This window comes from Hyperoodon ampullatus (genome assembly GCF_949752795.1).
Source record: "Hyperoodon ampullatus genome assembly, chromosome: 3".
Classification (NCBI taxonomy): Eukaryota; Metazoa; Chordata; class Mammalia; order Artiodactyla; family Ziphiidae; genus Hyperoodon; species Hyperoodon ampullatus.
Window position 1 is genome coordinate 167250617 of NC_136916.1, and position 22307 is coordinate 167272923.

The 22307-nt window shown below is 39.7% G+C and overlaps 1 protein-coding gene across 6 annotated transcripts in view; it reads right to left on the reverse strand.

Annotated features, from left to right (window-relative positions):
- The window catches only part of RPS6KA5 (ribosomal protein S6 kinase A5), a gene marked incomplete at both ends in the record, with an annotated part of 180087 nt that overhangs the window by 88364 nt on the left and 69416 nt on the right, over nt 1-22307 (reverse strand). For 5 of the 6 annotated variants that reach the window (XM_079699290.1, XM_079699287.1, XM_079699286.1 and 2 more), the window contains one exon: nt 13433-13651. The exons of the other annotated variant lie outside the window; for it this stretch is intronic. In XM_079699290.1, the coding sequence (XP_079555416.1) occupies nt 13433-13651 (219 nt within the window). The remainder of the gene's footprint in view (nt 1-13432; nt 13652-22307) is intronic. 6 annotated transcript variants of the gene reach the window in all.

The window sequence follows — 22307 nt, forward strand, 5'->3', positions numbered from 1 at the left end:
CATCTTTCAAAAAATATAAAACAATTGCACTAAAAACCCCTAACAAGTTTCTCCCCCCAAAACCAGGCAATTTGATTCTAAAGTTCATGTTGAAAATAAGCCAACATGATGGGCCCCCAAAAGCTCTGAAAAATAAGAGAAATGAAAGATAAAAGGGGTATAGCCTGGCCAGGTATTAAAACATATTGTAAAACTTTGATAAACTAAAACAGTATGGTAATGGCATATGGTTCAACCAAACAAACAGGTCTGTCAGTCAGTCAGTAAGCAGACCTGAACATATATGAGAATTTAAAATATGAAAAAGGCAGCACCTCAAGTCAGTGTAAACTTGGACTTTTTACTCCATGGTGTTGGGAGGAGTAAACATCCATGTAGATGTTCTCCATGCAAAAAATAAAACCATCCAATTACTGAAAAACACATCAGTGAACTCCTTTGTAACCACAGGAGTTGAGGAGATCTTTCTAACTATGACTTAAAATCCATAAGCCATAAAGATAGTTTTAAAATAAATTCTACTATACATAAATTTAAAAATTTTACATGGTATAAACATCATAAAGTCAGGACAAATGGAAAATAGAAATATTTACTATGTATATTACAAATGTTTAATCTCTCAAAGAGCTCCTAGAAAATTGAGAAGAAAAATTGGGCAAAGGGTACAAACAGACAATTCTCAGAAAAAGACAAATGACCCCCTTAAACATATGAAAAGATGTTCAACCTCACTTAAAAAAATGCAGATTAACTCTACACTGAGACATCACCTCATCTATGAGACAGGCAAATATCCAGAAGCTTGAGAATATGCTCTGTGGAGAAACAGATACTCTAATACAATGCTGGTGGGAGTGTAAAATGGTACAACCCCTATGAAAAAGTATATGCAAAATTACAGATGGCAAAAATATACATCGAGCAATCTCCTTCCAGGAATCAAGCCTACAGTTTTTCCCTAGGCAAGTGGGAAATAACATGTACAAGTTGTACCCTGAATCATCAAAATAAAAGACTGGAAACAACCCAAGGATCCAGTCCTAGAGAACTGGTTACGTATGCTATGGAATGGAATGTAATACGATGCAGGGATAAAAAAGAATGGGAAAGATCTTTATGAACTGATACAGAGTAAATGCTAGGATACACTGTTAAGTGAAAAAAAGGAAGGTCAGAATAGTATCAATACCTAGAGCAGGCTACTTCTGGTTATGACTGAAGACAGCTGATCATCAGGGACCCTGAAATACAGCACCATTTGAGTTTGCTCTTTAACTTCTAACTTTGAATATTGACAATTAAAGGGACTGCGTCTTGCCTTTCCATTAGAAACTGCATCTCAGGGAAACCAAAACATTACAGTGGATGAGAGAAAACCATACTCTTCAGAAGAATGACAACTAATAAATATAGAAGAAATGACAGATTTAGAAAAATCACCGTTTTGCAACTCATGATGAAACAGTTGATTTAAACAAGGAATTATGAAGTGTTAAATGTTAAAACCATAAAGTGTCACAACATCACAGAGATTATTTTCACTTTTAAGGAAAAAAACATAACTCCATTATAAATGGATCAGACTGTCATCTCTGTAATTGCCTTAGCATTACTAACAACCAGTTAATAGGTTCCTCTTGATATGATATAATATGAAATATGCAACATCACCTATGGTGTGTTCTAGCTAAAATATTTAATGTCAATCTGTAAAGACTTTAGCTCTAATTTCCCAAATACTGGAATTTAACAGAGGAATAACCTAAAGATACTACAAGATATTTTTTCAGACCAATAAACCAAGGATATAAAAAAGGGAATGTTCCAGATTAAGAGACTTCAAGGACATAACAACCAAGTGAGTGTTCCTGGTTTGGACAAATCAGCTGTAAAGGATATTATGGGACAATGAGTGAAATGTCACTCATTGTGTGGTAGAACTTGTGTGGTAGATGGCCACAAATTCTTTGCAGTCGCCTCATTAAGAAGTGAAGTCTATCGAGGGTGTGGAGAAAAGAGAACCCTTGGCACTGTTGGTGGGAATGTAAACTGGTGCAGCCCCTATGGAAAACAGTATGGAGCTTCCTCAAAAAATTAAAAATACAGCGACCATATAATCCAGAAATTCCACTCCTGGGTATTTATCTGAAGAAAACAAAAATACTAACTTGAAAAAATATATGCATCTCCAGGTTCACTGCAGCATTATTTATAATAGGCAAAATATGGAAACAACCTAAGTGTCCATTAATGAGTGAATGACTGAATAAAGAAAATGCTGTGTGTGTGCATGTGTGTATTTCTATATATATGTAAAATGGAATATCATTCAGCCATAAAGAAGAATGAAATCTTGCCATTTACGACACTATGGATGAACCTTGAGGGCATTATGCTAAGTGAGATAAGTCAGACCAAGAAAGACAAATACCATATGATCTCACTTTATGTGGAACCTAAAACAAAGAAACAAACAAATCAAGCTCATAGCTAGAGAATAGACTGGTGGCTGACAGAGGTGAGGGGTTGGGGGGGGATAGGCAAAATGGGTGCAGGGAGCCAAAAGGTATAAACTTCTATCTCTAAAATAAATAAGTTATCGGGATGTAATGTACAGCATGGCGACTACAGTTAATACTACTGGATTGCATATGTGAGAGGCCCTAAGAGAGTAAACCTTCAAAGTTCTCATCACAACCAAAAAAGTTCTGTAACTGTGTGTGATGGACGTTAATGAGACTTACTGTGGGGATCATTCTGCAATATATACAGGTATCAATTCATTACATTGTTCACCTGAAACTAATATAATGTTGTACGTACATTATATTTCAATTAAGAAAATCTTAGGGGCTTCCCTGGTGGTGCAGTGGTTAAGAATCCGCCTGCCAATGCAAGGGACACAGGTTCGAGCCCTGGTCTGGGAAGATCCCACATGCTGCGGAGCAACTAAGCCCGTGTGCCACAACTACTGAGCCTGCGCTCTAGAGCCCACAAGGCACAACTACTGAGCCTGTGTGCCACAACTACTGAAGACCGCATGCCTAGAGCCCACGCACCACAACTACTGAAGCCTGCGCGCCACAACTACTGAGCCTGTGCGCCACAACTACTGAGCCTGTGCACCACAACTACTGAAGCCCACATGCCTAGAGCCCATGCTCTGCAACGAGAAGCCACCGTAATGAGAAGCCAGTGCACCACAATGAAGAGGGGCCCCTGCTCACTGCAACTAGAGAAAGCCTGTGTGCAGCAACGAAGACCCAACGCAGCCAAAAATAAATAAATTCATTTTTAAAAAAAATCTTTAAAAAAAAGCAAAAAGAAGTGAAGTCTTTTTCCCTACTCACTAAATCTGGGTTGGTCTTGTGTTAGAAGTAAGGCTCATAGGGGCTTTAGGCAGGACCTGTTAGGCTGAGCCCTGGCTCGCGAGCTTCCAGGGGAACAGCACAGGTTAATGTGTCTCTATAGAGCTCATGAAGTCGGTTTAATTCATGCATGAACATGAGTTCAGTTTTCATACACCTTTTTTAGAGACACAAGCCATTGTGCATAATTGAGCCAAATCCTTCAGTTCTTGTGTTTAGAAAGGTAATCAGTGTGTGTTTTCTCCTCTTAATCTAGTGTGTGCAGTTACACATCTGTCTGTCGATAAACTCATAATGTTCACTGCTTAGCATCTCCTATGAACTGATTTCCAGGGAGGAAAACCAAAAGGGAAACCTCCAATTCCTCTCCTTTCAGCAGATGTGGGGGAGATGGCTGGAGGCTATGGGCTCAACTGTGAAGTTCAGCTGTGTGTGGCGAATTGTTAGCAGTCATGTTCTTTTTTTTTTTTTTTTTTTTGCTGTACGCGGGCTTCTCACTGTTGCGGCCTCTCCCATCGCGGAGCACAGGCTCCGGACGTGCAGGCTCAGTGGCCATGGCTCAAGGGCCCAGCCGCTCCGCAGCATGTGGGATCTTCCCGGACCAGGGCATGAACTCGTGTCCCCTGCATCGGCAGGCGGACTCTCAACCACTGTGCCACCAGGGAAGCCCAGCAGTCATGTTCTGACTTGATGTGAGGAGGTTCCACAACCAGCCCTCTGTGGGGACAAGTGACTTGTGAGATTAACCCTGGGAGGCAGGTGGGTCAGCGTGGAGAACGAGAGAGGCCCTGCCTGGCTGGGGAAGAGGAATCGGTGGTACCAGGAGAGCAGTGGCAGCCCTCCTCCCCTTCCACCTTGAGGAGGAGGTGACAGGAAGTTGCCCCCTTACCTGAGCTCCAGCTCAGGTGGACTTGCTTTGGGGCCTCTGACACAGCAGCTGGAGCCCTGCCTCTCCACTGCTAAGTGTAATCTGGAATCTCTCATCTACCTCTTAGTCAGTCAGTTTCTACATGTGAGAAGCAAGCCTGTGGGCCAGTGTCCTCATACATGCTGTGGCCTTAAAAAATAATTCAGAGGTTCCGTAGAAAACCAGTCCTAGGGTATCTACAATTGGTAGTTTCTACTGGTATTGCGTACCTGGATTTTGATCAGTTAGCCTTAATTATACCTTGGCATAATCATTTCTGGTGACAAATCATAAAGTTCTATCAGGGCACCTGTGTCAGTGGCGCTATGCTGGTCAAAATTTGAAACTTTTTTTTTTTTTTTTGCAGTACATGGACCTCTCACTGTTGTGGCCTCTCCCATTGTGGAGCACAGGCTCCAGACATGCAGGCTCAGCGGCCATGGCTCACGGGCCCAGCCACTCCACGGCATGTGGGATCTTCCCAGACTGGGGCACGAACCCGTGTCCCCTGCACTGGCAGGCAGACTCTCAACCACTGCACCACCAGGGAAGCCCCAAAATTTGAGACTTTGAAATACAAAATTTGTCATATTCATGCCTCAAAAAAAAAAAAAAAAAAAAAGAAGTGAAGCTATGTAAGTTCCAGAGCCTGGCCTCATAAGGCCTTGCAGCCTCTATGTTTGCCTTCCTGGCTGTCTTCATGAGCTGCCCTGAGACTGCCATGATATGAAGAAGCTGATCTACTACTGCACTGGGAGGATGAGAGGCTACGTGAAGAAGAAAAGAGGTGCCCCAACCAACAGCAGCACCAACATTCAGACACAAGAATGAAACCACATTAGCCCTCAAGCTCAGCCAGCTCTCCAGCTTATAGCCACATGAGCAAGCCAGCCAACCCATAGAACCATGAGAGATCTGCCCAGCCAACCCAAAGAATCATGAGAAAATAAATCATTGTTTAAGCAACGAAATTTTAGAGTGGTTCATTATGCAGCAGTAACTGTGTATCACTGAATATTAAATGAAATGAAAATTTATAAACCGGAAAGGTGGACATCATTAACTGAAAGAACACAAACAAAAAAAAGCTGTTTACAGAGAAGCAAGAAGAACTACAATCCTGCAGCCTTTGGAACAAAAACCACATTCACAGAAAGATAGACAAGATGCAAAGGCAGAGGGCTATGTACCACATGAAGGAACAAGATAAAACCCCAGAGAAACAACTAAATGAAGCGGAGATAGGCAACCTTCCAGAAAAAGAATTCAGAATAATGATAGTGAAGATGATCCAGGGCCTCGGAAAAAGAATGGAGGCAAAGATCGAGAAGATGCAAGAAATGTTTAACAAAGGCCTAGAAGAATTAAAGAACAAACAAACAGAGATGAACAACACAATAACTGAAATGAAAAATACACTAGAAGGAATCAATAGCAGAATAACTGAGGCAGAAGAATGGATAAGTGACCTGGAACACAGAATGGTGGAATTCACTGCCGCAGAACAGAATAAAGAAAAAAGAATGAAAAGAAATGAAGACAGCCTAAGAGACCTCTGGGACAACATTAAATGCAACAACATTCGCATTATAGGGGTCCCAGAAGGAGAAGAGAGAGAGAAAGGACCAGAGAAAATATTTGAAGAGATTATAGTTGAAAACTTCCCTAACATGGGAAAGGAAATAGCCACCCAAGTCCAGGAAGTGCAGAGAGTCCCATACAGGATAAACCCAAGGAGAAACACGCCAAGACACACAGTAAACAGATTGGCAAAAATTAAAGACAAAGAAAAATTATTGAAAGCAACAAGGGAAAAATAACAAATAACATACAAGGGAACTCCCATAAGGTTAACAGCTGATTTCTCAGCAGAAACTCTACAAGTCAGAAGGGAGTGGCATGATATACTTAAAGTGATGAAAGGGGAGAGTCTACAACCAAGATTACTCTACCTGGCAAGGATCTCATTCAGATTCGATGGAGAAGCAAAAGCTAAGAGAACTCAGCACCACCAAACCACCTCTACAACAAGTGCTAAAGGAACTTCTCTAAGTGGGAAACACAAGAGAAGAAAAGGACCTACGAAAACAAACACAAAACAATTAAGAAAATGGTAATAGAAGCATGCATATCGATAATTACCTTAAACGTGAATGGATTAAATGCTCCAACCAAAAGACACAGGCTTGCTGAATGGATACAAAAACAAGACCCATATGTATGCTGTCTACAAGAGACCCACTTCAGACCTAGGGACACATTCAGACTGAAAGTGAGGGGATAGAAAAAGATATTCCATGCAAATGGAAATCAAAAGAAAGCTGGAGTAGTAATACTCATATCAGATAAAATAGACTTTAAAATAAAGAATGTTACAAGAGACAAGGAAGGACACTACATAATGATCAAGGGATCAATCCAAGAAGAAGATATAATAATTATAAATATACGTGCACCCAACATAGAAGCACCTCAATACATAAGGCAACTGCCAACAGCTATAAAAGAGGAAAGCGACAGTAACACAATAATAGTGGGGGACCATAACACCTCACTTACACTGATGGACAGATCATCCAGACAGAAAATTAACAAGCAAACACAAGCTTTAAATGACACAGTAGACCAGACAGATTTAATTGGTATTTATAGGACATTCCATCCAAAAACAGCAGATTACACTTTCTTCTCAAGTGCGCACGGAACATTCTCCAGGATAGATCACATCTTGGGTGACAAATAAAGCCTCAGTAAATTTAAGAAAATTGAAATCACATCAAGCATCTTTTCTGACCACAATGCTATGAGATCAGAAATCAATTACAGGGAAAAAAACATAAAAAACACAAACACATGGAGGCTAAACATTACGTTACTAAATAACCAAGAGATCACTGAAGAAATCAAAGAAGAAATCAAAAAATACCTAGAGACAAATGACAATGAAAACACGACGATCCAAAACCTATGGGATGCAGCAAAAGCAGTTCTAAGAGGGAAGTTTACAGCTATAAAAGCCTACCTCAAGAAACAAGAAAAATCTCAAATAAATGCTCTAACCTTACACCTAAAGAAACTAGAGAAAGAAGAGCAAACAAAACCCAAAGTTAGCAGAAGGAAAGAAATCATAAAGATCAGAGCAGAAACAAATGAAATAGAAACAAAGAAAACAACAGCAAAGATCAATAAACTAAAAGCTGGTTCTTTGAGAAGATAAACAAAATTGATAAACCATTAGCCAGACTCATCAAGAAAAAGAGGGAGAAGACTCAAATCAATAAAATTAGAAATGAAAAAGGAGAAGTAACAACAGACACTGCAGAAATACAAAGCATCCTAAGAGATTACTACAAGCAACTCTATGCCAATAAAATGGACAACCTGGAAGAAATGGACAAATTCTTAGAAAGGTATAACCTTCCAAGACTGAACCAGGAAGAAACAGAAAATATGAACAGACCAATCACAAGTAATGAAATTGAAACTGTGATTAAAAATCTTCCAACAAACTAAAGTCCAGGACCAGACGGCTTCACAGGTGAATTCTATCAAACATTCAGATAAGAGCTAATACCCATCCTTCTCAAACTCTTCCAAACAATTGCAGAGGAAGGAACAACCCCATACTCATTCTATGAGGTCACCATGACCCTGATACCAAAACCAAAGATACTACAAAAAAAGAAAATTACAGATCAATATCACTGATGAATATAGATGCAAAAATCCTCAACAAAATACTAGCAAATAGAAGCCAACAACACATTAGAAGGATGATACACTATGATCAAGTGGGATTAATCCCAGGGATACAGTGATTCTTCAATATACACAAATCAATCAGTGTGACACACCATATTAACAAACTGAAGAATAAAAACCATATGATCATCTGGTTTTAGATGCAGAAAAAGATGCAGAAAAAGCTTTTGACAAAATTCAACACCCATTTATGATAAAAACTCGCCAGAAAGTGGGCATAGAGGGAACCTACCTCAACATAATAAAGGCCATATATGACAAACCCACAGCAAACATCATTCTCAATGGTGAAAAACTGAAAGCATTTCCTCTAAGATCGGGGACAAGACAAGGATGCCCACTCTTGCCACTATTATTCAACATAGTTTTGGAAGTCCTAGCCACAGCAATCAGAGAAGAAAAAGAAATGAAAGGAATACAAATTGGAAAAGAAGAAGTAAAACTGTCACTGTTTTCAGATGACATGATACTATACATAGAGAATCCTAAAGATGCCACCAGAAAACTACTAGAGCTAATCAATGAATTTGGTAAAGTTGCAGGATACAAAATTAATGCACAGAAATATCTTGCATTCCTATACACTAATGATGAAAAATCTGAAAGAGAAATTAAGGAAACACTCCCATTTACCACTGCAACAAAAAAGAATAAAATACCTAGGAATAAACCTACCTAGGGAGAGAAAAGACCTGTATGCAGAAAACTGTAAGACACTGTTGAAAGAAATTAAAGATGATACCAACAGATGGAGAGATATACCATGTTCTTGGATTGGAAGAATCAATACTGTGAAAATGACTATACTACCCAAAGCAATCTACAGATTCAATGCAATCCATATCAAATTACCAATGGCATTTTTTACAGAACTAGAACAAAAAATCTTAAAATTTGTATGGAGACACAAAAGACCCCTAGTAGCCAAAGCAGTTCTGAGGGAAAAAAAACGGAGCTGGAAGAATCAGACTCCCTGACTTCAGACTATACTACAAAGCTACAGTAATCAAGACAATATGGTACTGGCACAAAAATAGAAATATAGATCAATGGAACAGGATAGAAAGCCCAGAGATAAACCCACACACCTATGGTCAACTAATCTATGACAAAGGAGGCAAGGATATACAATGGAGAAAAGACAGTCTCTTCAATAACTGGTGCTGGGAAAACTGGACAGCTACATGTAAAAGAATGAAATTAGAACACTCCCTAACACCATACACAAAAATAAACTCAAAATGGATTAGAGACCTAAATGTAAGACCAGACACTATAAAACTCTTAGAGGAAAACATAGGAAGAACACTCTTTGACATAAATCACAGCAAGATCTTTTTTGACCCACCTCCTAGAGTAATGGAAATAAAAACAAAAATAAACAAATGGGATCTAATGAAACTTAAAAGCTTTTGCAAAGCAAAGGAAACTACAAACAAGACGAAAAGACAACTCTCAGAATGGGAAAAAGTATTTGCAAATGAATCAACAGACAAAGGATTAATCTCTAAAATATATAAACAGCTCATGCAACTCAATATTAATAAAACAAACAACCCAATCCAAAAATGGGCAGAAGACCTAAATAGACATGTCTCCAAAGAGGACATACAGATGTCCAAGAAGCACATGAAAAGCTGCTCAACATCACTACTTATTAGACAAATGCAAATCAAAACTACAATGAGGTTATCACCTCACACCAGTTAGAATGGGCATCATCAGAAAATCTACAAACAACAAATGCTGGAGAGGATGTGGAGAAAAGGGAACACTCTTGCACTGTTGGTGGGAATGTAAATTGATAACAGCCACTACAGAGAACAGTATGAAGGTTCCTTAAAAAACTAAAAATAGAATTACCATATTGACCCAGCAATCCCACTACTGGGCATATACCCAGAGAAAACCATAATTCAGAAAGACACATGCACCCCAATGTTCATTGCTGCACTATTTACAATAGCCAGGTCACAGAAGCAACCTAAATGTGCATCGACAGACGAATGGATAAAGTAGATGTGGTACATATATACAATGGAATATTACTCAGCCATAGAAAGGAACGAAATTGGGTCATTTGTAGAGACGTGGATGAATCTAGAGACTATCATACAGAGTGAAGTAAGTCAGAAATAGAAAAACAAATATCGTATATTAACACATATATGTGGAACCTTGAAAAATGGCACAGATGAACCGGTTTGCAGGGCAGAAATAGAGACACAGATGTAGAGAATAAACGTATGCACACCAAGGGGGGAAAGTGGCGGGGGGTGCAGGTGGTGGTGTGATGAATTGGGCGATTGGGATTGACATGTATACACTGATGTGTATAAAATTGATGACTAATAAGGACCTGCTGTATAAAAAAATAAATCAAATAAAATTCAAAAAAAAAGCGGGTTACAAATCCTATGTACAGGACAATTTCACTTTGATAAAACATACATGCATGCAGACACACAGACAAAAAGATCTAGAAGGATCTACTATGTAATAACAGAGAAATATATGTATAATGAGGTAAACTCTGGGTAGTGAAAATATATGTTTTCTCTTCTTATTTTTGTTTTCCTATAGCTTCTATATGCATATATATGCTTTTGTAGTAATAAGGCAGTTGTTAAAAATATTATCTTTTTAAAAAGGTCTGTAGTGTTTACTTATTCATCAGAGCAGAAGGTCAGCTGGATCCCTGAAAAGCTTGACTTGTAAATTCTTGCTATTAACCTCTGACAGTACCCCAAAACTAGATAAAGTTAATCAATAAGCCTTTAAAGACAGTTATGGGCTGAAACTGTCTCCCCCAAATTCATATATTGAAATCTTAACCCCCAACACCTCAGAATGTGACTGTATTTGGAGTCAAGGCCTTTGAAGAGATAATTATTAAAATGAGGCCATTAGGGGAGGCTCTAATCCAATCTGATTCCTGTCCTTACAAGAAGAGAAAATTTGCACACAAAAAGGGACACCAGGGGTGTGCATGTACAAAGGGAGGACCATGTGAAAAGGCAGCAAGTGGGAGGCCCTCTGCAAGCAGAGGAGAGAGGCCTGGGACAGACCTTTTCCTTATGGCCCTCAGAGGAAACCAACCCTGCTGGCACCTTGATTTTGGACTTTCAGGTGCCAGAACTGAGGAAAAAGAAATTTCTGTTGTTTAAGCCACCCAGTCTGTGATATTTTGTTATGGCAGCCCTAGCAGACTTAGACAGTACTTGGAGAACTGACCTAGCATGAGTTCTAAGCGCTGCAAACAAATAATGGAACAATAAAAACGGTTTATAATAATGTCCTGTTCAAGATTTCTGAAAAGTTTTGTCTTTAAAGTCAAATAGGGACTTCCCTGGCGGTCCAGTGGTGGTTAAGACTCCGCGCTTCCACCACAGGGAGCACGGGTTCAATCCCTGGTCGGGGAACTAAGGTTCCACATGCCATGCGGTATGGCCCAAAAAAAAAAAAAAAAAAAAGTCAAATAACAACTAAGACATGCACAAAGAGAATGACAGTAGTAGACATATCCACGTGGAGAGGAGGTAGAAGGCATGCTTCCTAAATTCACTGCCAGACTACGGAACGAGGTCACTGTCTACATTCTACTCGTGAGCTGGCACAAGAGATGGGTTTTCTTATCTTGGTTTGTATTTATTTATTTGTGGGCCACTGACAAAGAGCAAAAGTAATGAAGAGCCAACAACAAAAAAAGCAACATTATCAAGGACTACTTGTCTTTTAATCAGATCCAACATATTTCACTCATCTACTTTTAAGCTAAAAATATCAGGCTGGCCAAAAGGTTCCTTCAGTTTTTAAGTAAAAATGAAAGACACATTTTTTTATTTTCACCAAGAACTTTAATGAACAACGTATTCACTGAACCTTTTGGCCAACCCAATATTATTTATAAACTATACTACTACAATAAACAATTTTGAAAAGATTGAGTCCAGTTATGGTCAGAAAACAGAAAGAAGAGAGAAGAGAGAGAAGCTGTGGTGTGGTGAAGCAGAGGCCAGGAGTTTGGGTTCTTACTACTTCTGGCTACTATGATCTTATGTCCCCTACAACCTACTGGGTAAAAATACAGAAGGAATTATATTTAAAAATCAGTAAATAACATAGCTGAGCACATACACACGGGGGCAGAATGAAGGCCTGAAACAAGAGGCAGATGATAACATTAGTGGAGACTCTGACAGGACGGGAGAGACTGTGGCTTATGTGTATGAAAGATTTGGGATGGTTAGTTGACGGTAAGCACTGCAAGATAGGCCTGAAGTGTAACTTCATGACTCAAAAAGTGAATGCAAGTTTAGGCATCACTAATAAAAGTATAATTTTCAAAATGAGAGCATTCGATAAAGTTGCCAAATACCACCAGTAATCAAAGAAAACAGGAGCACTGTTGGGCAGACTTTGAAATGAGTCAGATCTGAGTTCCAGTCTTTATTCTCAGGCTTATACAGGATACGTGACTGCAGGAAATGCACCTTCCAGAACCTTCAACGTCTCTAATGAGAGGACTCTAGCAGTGTTGTAGGGGTCAGTGATACTGTGGGTCACACCTAGTGTGGTGCTGGCACACTGAAGGCACTCAAGAAATGGCTAATGCTTACAGAGGACTCTGTGAAATTCTACCCCATCTAATCCACAGAAGAGATCAATAACGGGATTATAATACATAAGTGCAAATTCTCAAAAGAATGGGACGAAAACCATAACAGAAGAAATAGTCTACGATGGAACAGTATAATACTCTAAGTACTGCCATGTAGGAAGAGAAAATGGTACAACTTTTCTGCAAAGAAATCTGGCAATATGCACAGAGGACATTTCCAAAGTCCATATACAATGGTCCAACTCTGGGAAAGGAAAGGATTCAGAAAGTGTTTGTGGGTAGAAACGGGAGTGAGCAAAGGGTTGACTGATTAGTGGGTATCTCCATGAAAAGCAGGTTTATCACCAGAAAAACAAAGCATCTCTAAGAACGGAAATCTTTTCTTTTTTCTTTTTTCCTAATTACTGATTTCCATAAATATCCCTTGTTGGCCCAAACTTGTACGTTCCTAAGAATTGTGGCCCACTTTCCCGCTCAGCTCAGCACATCTGAATGGAAGACACCACCCAGGGAAGCAGCCACCCAAATGACTCAAGTGTTTTAAGATGAATAAAGGAGTGTGGAAGAGAAGTATACAAATTCCTTCAGGATGGGAGGTCCCAAATCCAGAGCAATTCATGATGTTCAAGGAAATGGCACTAGTGAGAGAGGAATGAAAGGCAAAAGGTTTCATTGCTTCTAAGTCTGAAGTATGCTTCCTTTTGAGCGCATTACGGCACGAGACCCAAGTTTTCGTAAAACGTCAAAAGTCTGATGACAACTGACACTTACCTAAAATGAGATGAAGCTTGGTTTCCGTCTGGAAAGCGTAGTGCAAGGTCACCAAAAACGGCGACTGCCTGATGTGCTCTAGGACCTGCCGTTCTGTCCTCGTGTGCTCGGTGGTTTTGGCCTTTTGAACTATTGTTGCCTTTTTCAAAACTTTCATGGCATACAGCTTTCCAGCGTCATGACCACTTATTTTACGAACTAGAAACACTTTTCCGTAAGCTGAAAAGGAAAAGAAAAAAGAAAGAGTTAAAAGGCTACACAGGCAGAGTGGTCATTTAGTGCAAGTTGAAAGTTACAACACACAGAAGAACACTCTTTGATTTTTAAATTTATTTATGGTTGTGTTGGGTCTTCGTTTCTGTGCGAGGGCTTTCTCTAGTTGTAGCAAGTGGGGGCCACTCTTCATCGCGGTGCGCGGGCCTCTCACTATCGCGACCTCTCCCGTTGCGGAGTACAGGCTCCAGACGCTCAGGCTCAGCAATTGTGGCTCACAGGCCCAGTCGCTCCGCGGCATGTGGGAATCCTCCCAGACCAGGGCCCGAACCCGTGTCCCCTGCATCGGCAGGCAGACTCCCAACCACTGCGCCACCGGGGAAGCCCCGAAAGAACACTCTTTGAATGAAAACGTATCCTTAGTGCTGTTTCCAATAGTTCTTTGAGATATTTCTTCAATTTTATGTCAGACATATTTCTAGGTCTAGGCCTCAATATTTACGTATCTAATCACTGATGACAAAGTTATGCGTTCACTCTTTTACTGTTATTCTCTCCTCCGTATCTTTAGCTGTAGGAAACTAGCCGCTATTATGGTCAATTAACCACAATCCAATTCTGGAGCAATTAGGACATTTCGGACCTCTAGGTTTTGCTGCTGTTGTAAAAAAATGAAAATAGTTCTTAAGAATCTCAAAAAACAAAAAATCTCATACACACGTATAAATTAAGTACCTCAAGTACTCCTCTATACTTATTTAAAAAGTCTAAAGCAACATAAGCTGACATTATATAAACAAAAGAGATCTTCAGATGTGAAAGACATTAAAAGACCCTAAGTTGCAAGCAGTACCAACAGAAGCCCCTTTACACCTCTGGGCAGTAATTCACAGGTTAGTGGGTCAACCTCGCCACATTCTCCCTAAGTGAGGGCTCAGTTGGGCAAATCCTGTGTGTACTGCCACCCCCCTAGGTGAGGCATCGGGGCCATATGGATACTGTGCCCAGAGCAGGTATCCGCGTTTATTTCCCTAGGGAAGTGGGGAGAGGGCACGAAGAGGTGGGCTGAAGGAGGAAGGGGAAGGCAGGCAACAACGCTGAGAGGGGAGGGGTGGGCCCCCAATTCATCCCTACGAGGCATAGAGGCTCTTCTCTCCTCAAAATGCCAACGCCTCCTGGGATGGTGGAGCCCAGTCCCACTTTTGAAGTTAAGTGCATTCATCAGACCATTCTGGAGTTGGTCTGAGTGCTGACCCAGACTGGTGCTTCCGTAGACCCTGCCCACATCTCGGCAGTATTTAGCACAAAATCCTATTCTAATCCAGCCACTAGACCAAGAGAGCTCTAAGGGAAGGGCTCTTGTGTCTTGGCTGTTATTTGGTTTAGTACTTCAGGAAGTACATGAGTGCCGACCCAAGATGCACAACGGACAAAGAACGGCGGTGGTGCTCCTGAGGAGGGAGAGAAACAACGTTCCTCAAGGATTTGGCGATGCAGTCTCCGTGCTAAATATATTCCACACAGTGATTCCCTCGCTCCTCAGAACAGCCAGTGAAGTTGGTACTTTCAGTAATTCCATTCTGCAGATGAGGAAACAGATTCAGAATACTTAAGGAAGTGGCCAGAAGACTCGGGTAAAAAGTGGCAGAGCTGATTCAGATGAAAGCAGTGTGATTCCAGGGACCACACGCTTAACCATGAATGAATTTTTTCTTTACATAAGAGAGATTCTTCCTCAGTACTAGAAATCGGATGTTCTGGATTTTAATAAAACCAACAGCATAAACATGCTGAACACATTCTGGGATACAGAAAAAGTTCATAAAAGGTTTGTGTCTTATCTCGTTGTAAATAAAACAATTAGAGATTGAGAGTTTAATAAGGCAGAAGTGAACCAAAAAAGAAAATGACAACTTCTAGAACCTAACAAATTAACCTAAAGTATACAGATGAAAAAAGTTAATCTATTCAAAAGCAGTGAAATGAAGCTAGAGAATATTCTAAAGAAGAGTACTATACCTTCCATGGAGTAAGGCACTATATAAACCCAGAAGAAATTCAAGTCCTCTATAAGTACAGGGCTTTTGTGTCCCCTACACACACGGCACCTGCTCTAGATTCCTGTTCTGAGATTCCTATCTCCAGAGTGCTGTGGTCCTTAGAAATTATGTTATCCATCTATCTTCTCCAACAAAGAAAATCTTTCCACAACATCACGGAAAGATGGCTATGAGCTTCTTCCCAGTGCTCACGTGTGTCTTTCAGTCCAGGTGCTGACCAATGTGGCAGATGGACCACAGGGTGTTAGCATCTAACAGCTGAGTACCGGTCAGGCACTTTAGAGTTGGATTACTTCATCTGATTCTTCTCACATCCCTACGAGGAGGTGAGGAGGATGACCTCCACTTTACAGATGAAGGAACTGGAGCGTAAAGGAGCTGGGTCCCTTGCCCAAGGTCACACTTGCCCATGTGGCCTGACTCCTGAGCCCACACTCTGAGTAGTACTCCAGCTAGCTGCCTTCCTAAAGTGAATGACCTCATAGGCAAAGAAATTAGGAACCAGACATTAAAAAGAAGTCACAATACAGGTTAGGTGTTCTCATGGTGCAATAGACACAGTACGACTACTTCCAAGTAGAGGAGGTTTCATAAAGTCGCCCATTTTATTGATGGGGCGATCTAAATATTCAAAAATTTTGCCTTACCTTGAGTGGAAACAGGCCTTTCTACAATGTTCATCCATTAGCCCTTCTAGACCTTCTGGACTTACAAAAAATAATATTACTCTTCTTTTCTAAGATCATTTTAAAAATATTTAAAAATACTATTATGCCATCTCATCCAAGCAAAAGGTTCTTATTCCCTAAACCAATCTAAAAGTAAATGACTTTAAGACTTTGTACCACTAGGAGGTGCCCTATATGTGTTCCGTGAGTTTGTAAATACTTTTTCTTTGATTTCTTTCCTAGTACCTTCAAAACGTCCTATATCACTCCAAATAAATGTGAGGCAGCAAAGGATGCTAATGTATGTGGGCAAATAATATAAAATCATCCTTAATGTCACATTATACACTGTACGGTCAAATAATAAACAGTCATCCTCCTGCCATGTAGTGATATCCAGAAGTTTTCCAATAATATGAGCTAAAGACTACATAGCCTGCCTTTACCATTATTTTTATCTATCAGTAAAATGTTGGGGGAAAAAGTATGATGAAGCTAACAAATCTTTTGATTTTACTTTTATAATTTCCATGATTAACTAAAGCTATGGTACTTCTATCACATGGTACATGCCAACAGTTGCTTACGACAATAAACTTCAAGGAGTGCCTCACAATGTTCCAAGCAACAGATATTTCAGATAAACAGGATCTTACTTACAAGTAGGCTGCTTAATGAACAGAGTTTGCCTCCAAAGAGCGTTTTTTGAAGCACCCATAAGGCTGCTTATCACATTGCAAAAGGGGAAGAAAACACATCACTGCTGGAGAGACCCTGAAGAAGCCACCTTTCTCTGATTGAGCTGGTTTGCAGATTAGTCCAGAGGGAGAAAGTGAAGGAGTCCTTCTGTTGAAGAGTGCCATCCAGTCCAGAACCGCCTACGTGTTTTCCAGTATTTTAAGAGGGGCCACTGCAACTGAACTTGGTGGCAATATTATTTCCTTTTGGTCTGTAATGAGATGAATGACTACCTTGTTGTGAAGCCAACTCCTGGCTTTCGTTCACTGTGTGCTGATGTTGTCAAAGAATTCCTATTTTGAAAGCATCTTTTGGAAACTACAAAAGCTACCAATGGTGGAAACTCTTTTGGCCGAAAAAGGTAAACAATAGTACTTCCTGCTCAGATGGAGCCCCTAAAATGGATGTTTAGCAACACAGCTGGGATTTGCTGCTTAGGTAAAGAGACTAAGCTTCAGGCTTCAGCATAACTCTAATTTCAGCATCAACATGCAATGGCTTCAGACACACTCCCAGCAATCTTCACAGAAGCTTTGTGTACTGTTCTGATCTTATCAATTTCTCCAGAGCCAGGGCCTTTCCAAGATACTCTGTCAAGAAATGTGAGCAGAAGAGGGCATGGAGTTCACTGGTTTCCCAGAGGACGAGGCTAGCAGCGCTTGATGGGACTTGAGGTAGAAGTTCTACTTATTAGATTGAGGGAAAGTAAAGTCTAAAAATAAATGACAAGAAGGATTAATTCCTGACTTAACTTGACAGACACCTACGACCATACGAATGAGGTAAATCTTTCAATTCAAGGCCCAGCAGACACTGTTCTGGATGTTACCAATAACCTGTGTGCTCTTACAGCCGCAGGTTATAGCAGCCGTTTCAAAGAGAGGACTGGATCCAGACAACCATGTAAGCTTTTCCAAAGCTGGAGGAAGAATTCCATAGGTTGGGGGGCAAACTACAGATACCTTACAAAGGGCATTTCTGTTTAAACTGAAATGTGGATTTAGAATCCTAGTCTACCTGACACAGCACAATGTTGCCAATGGTCTCAATGGCTTGATGATAAAGGAAATCATGTAAAATGAACTAAACGCAGTGTCAAGGGGAAATGTCTAGTTCCTTGGACTAGGTCTCAGTTTGCTTTTCCACAGGTGTGACTCTTATTCCATTGGCCACAATGATCATTATGAATCAGGTTTTTAAGCATGTGTTGTCATAACAGAAAAATTAAAATGGACTGATGGTTTTAAAACAAGATGACATTCATGCTGTCACATCATAAGCCACTGCACGATAGCAACTACTTTTTCAAGCTAAACAAAAAGCAGCCTTCTTGCTTAAACTTATTTTGAGCATAATTAAACTGATTTTTTTCACTTTATTTGTAAAGTCTGGATTCATTAAAAAATTTTTAGGAAGTAGCCTTTATCTTGGCATGAAAATGATGAGATCAATTTGTTAAAAAAGTATTTTTACAGTCTGTCTATAAAAGCAGTCAATTTACAATGCCATATAATTAAAAGCAAGGAAAATCTGTCTATGTTTACATGCATTATTCTGGAGAAAAGGGTTAAGAACTAGAAGGCCTCTGGATTAATTCCTTCAGTAGAGCGCTTATCCAGGACACGCTGCTCCCATTGGGATCCAAACGCTCCACCACTGTGAGATCACTGTTTTCTGTCGCTAAAACTTTTATTAATGCTGCTTACAACTCTATACATTGTACACTCTGCTTAACCAGCCATGCCACACTTTGTGTTCAATCCAACCTTGTAGCATAAACTACTGTACTCAAACTACTGCTTTAAAAAAAAGTATGGCAGAAACTCTCTTGCGACTTCCACTTAGACAACTCCCAACACTAACTGGTACTCCCCTTCCGGTTGTAAAACACTGCACTGCACACTGATGCCTATAACCAGTTCACACGTACACTGCTGTCCCCACGCCGTTCAGCTGTCTGCTTCACACCAGTCACTGATACTCATTGCCTTACTTGTGTGTGCCTTTTGTATACGTTATTCTTATATAATTTAACTATATATTACATAAGCCACTGAAATGTAAATGTGAAAGAAAAGAGAAAAATGAGGTTAAAAGCTTTGAAAGAACTACATAAAGGCAAGACACTTAAGAAAACAGAACTGCTGAAAAATTAGGTGTGGGTGAAACAACTATAAAAGGCTAGGGGAAAGAATTGTGAAAATCTAAAAGGATTCTGTATCCAGATCACTTCAAATGTGTCTGGTTCTCACTCCACTTTAAAGAATTGGAAACTTAATTTTAGATGATGCATTACAAGTGTGGTTTATGCAAAACAAACCATTATTTAAGAACTTACTCTCAAAGAGTCTTGTGCCTACACGAAGTGAATATATATTTATATATTTTAAGTGAAAAGTAGTATGTCCAAAGTACATATTTATATATCCTTTTAAAATGATATTCCACTTTAACCAACTTTTTCTGATTAGCCACAAGTACCAGTCATGTCCTATGAGAGAGACTCCACTAACTAAAGGATCATATTCAGTGGTGCTGGAATTCATCCCTCTGTCACCCTTCCAGAATAAGGGAATCTTTTTTCTTTAACTTTTTCTTTTATATTGGGGTAGAGTTGACTAACAATAGTTTCAGGTGTACAGCAAAGTCATTCAGTTATACATATACATGTATCTATTCTTTTTCAAATTCTTTTCCCATTTAGGTTGTTACATAATATTGAGCAGAGTTCTCTGTGCTATACAGTAGGTCCTTGTTGGTTATCCATTTTAAGTATAGCAGTGTGTACATCTTAATCCCAAACCCCCTAACTATCCCTTCTCCCAACCCTTCCTCTGGTAACCATAAGTTCACTTCCTAAGTCTGTGAGTCTGTTTCTGTTTTGTAAGTAAGTTCATCTGTAACATTTCTTTTTAGATTCTGCATATAAGCAATATCATATGATATTTCCCTTGCTCTGTCTGACTTGTTACATCCGAATCCTGTTAAAGAGTGACTTGACCACCAGTCATACTAGCTCTGCCTCTCAGCTTGCTTTCATTCTCAATCTGGTAAACATACCTTTTGTGTTGTCATCTAAATTGTTGATAAAAATATAACCCTTCTCGCTCAAAATACTTGATTTCCCATTACTCTTAAGATAAAGAGGATCCTTAATATAACCTAAATTATCTGGCTTCTACCTACCTCTCTCCACCTTCTCACCATCTCATTTACTCACTCCTTCAGACACACAGCCTTTCCTGACTTCTCAGACTAGCACAGTTCCTCTAATTTTAGACTCTCATAACACCCTGTCATAGAAATTGTCAGAAACATGAGTTTTCATTTATTTGTGTGATTGCCTCATTGTGTAGCTTCCACAGGACTGTAAATTCCACAAAGCCAGGGACTATGTCCAGGTTTACTCGCTTTGTATCATTAGCAAATTCTAGAGCTGGCACACTGTAGAAACTCATAATGTTGAATGCATCAAAAAATAAACAAGATAGCAAACAAAGAAAGAGCTCTGTAGCATAGAGCCAAATACCCTCTTCTCAGTTGACAATTCTGATCTAAAGTTGAAGGTGGGTCTTTAGGAAAAGAAACTAACTGCAAATCTTCAGTACAGAGCTATATAGCTCACCCACTCTTTCCCTTTGGAGAAGGAACAATGGGCTTTCATGAAGTAATCACCTTTAATTTGGGTATTAAATATGATTCCTGACAACACTCCCTGGTGAAAGTGAGCTCAGGAAGCTTAGCTGCCACCACTGTAGAAAAGGAAAATATCTTAACATGGTGACATCTGTCTCTGGCCACTGCTTTGTAACCTGCCACAACTACATAAGAACTGATTACAGTGCCTGGCCACATCCCTCTCTCATAGATAATTTAACTTGAGGAAAGATTTTTACCTTTCCACATGTGACATGGACACTGACAATCAATCCACCTGCCTTCCCCTCCATCTTGCCCTGTAGAACTTCATTCACCCCAAGTCAGCAGGGTCAGAAATGGAACCAAACAAGAAATACTCTCTTGGAACTCTACATTTCACTTGTCCTGCCCTTGGAAATTGGTACCCTTGTTAATAGGCCAGCCAAACGTACATGGTAAGTAATGCTAGGGCAGTATATGTCAAGCCCCAGGAAAACCACCATCACTGAAAGGGTTCTCAGAAGAGCAGCTTCATTTCAGTATTACCACAGCACAAACAGTACACAAAAAGCAAACACTCAAGGGGTTCAATGGTGAAACCTGACTGACCATAATTTGGTACTTCTAAAGACTCATCTGAAATATCTGATAAATTAGACCTCAGAGCTGAAAAGAAACATTACTATCCATCCCAGTAATTCTCTAAAATCTACCCTTTGTTAAGACAGATGGACAGAAATCACCTCACTTGGACCAAAGTAGTAGATAAGTTCTACTCAGACACACACTTTAGTGAATTGAGGTTTAATCTTCTGTGTGCCACTTTTTAAAGAGACTATATACAATAAAATTATGTTTTTAAAATAATATCTTCATATCCTTTATCAAAGATGCTAGTCTCATGATCTTATTTACTGACCACAATAAAGGAGCCATTTGATAACTTCAGCACTTGTTAAAAGTCTCTCTAGACCAGTTTTTTTTCAAACCGTGGGCTGTGACCCATTAGTGGATGATAATATCAATTAAGTGGGTCCAACCAGCATTTTGAAACTAAAATACTAAAAAAGAACTGAATATACTAAACGTGTTTCATGAAACTTCTGTCTCCCCTCTATACGCACACACATGTGTAGGTATATGTGAATGTAAACAAGTCTAAGCACATGAGAGAGGAAAAGAAGAGGGCAGTACAGAACAATGGCTAAGAACATAGACTCTGGTGCCTGACTGCCTGGCTTTGAACCCTAGATATGCTATTTAGTAACTGTACTGTAACCCTGGGCAAAACAGGAAACACAACTGTGTCTCAATTTCCTCATTAGGGACAGTAATAGTTCTTAACATCATACAGTTTGGGGATTAAATAAATTAATATAAGGATCCAGAGGAAGGCCTGGCAGATAACAAACACTACAGAAATGTTAGTGGAAAAAAAGTGTGTGTATGTGACTGCACGTCTATACACAAACATAAATACACATACTGAAAAGCAATACAAAAATGTACCTATTTTGTCCCATGGGTAATAGTCAAAAAAGCTTGAAAGCTACTGCT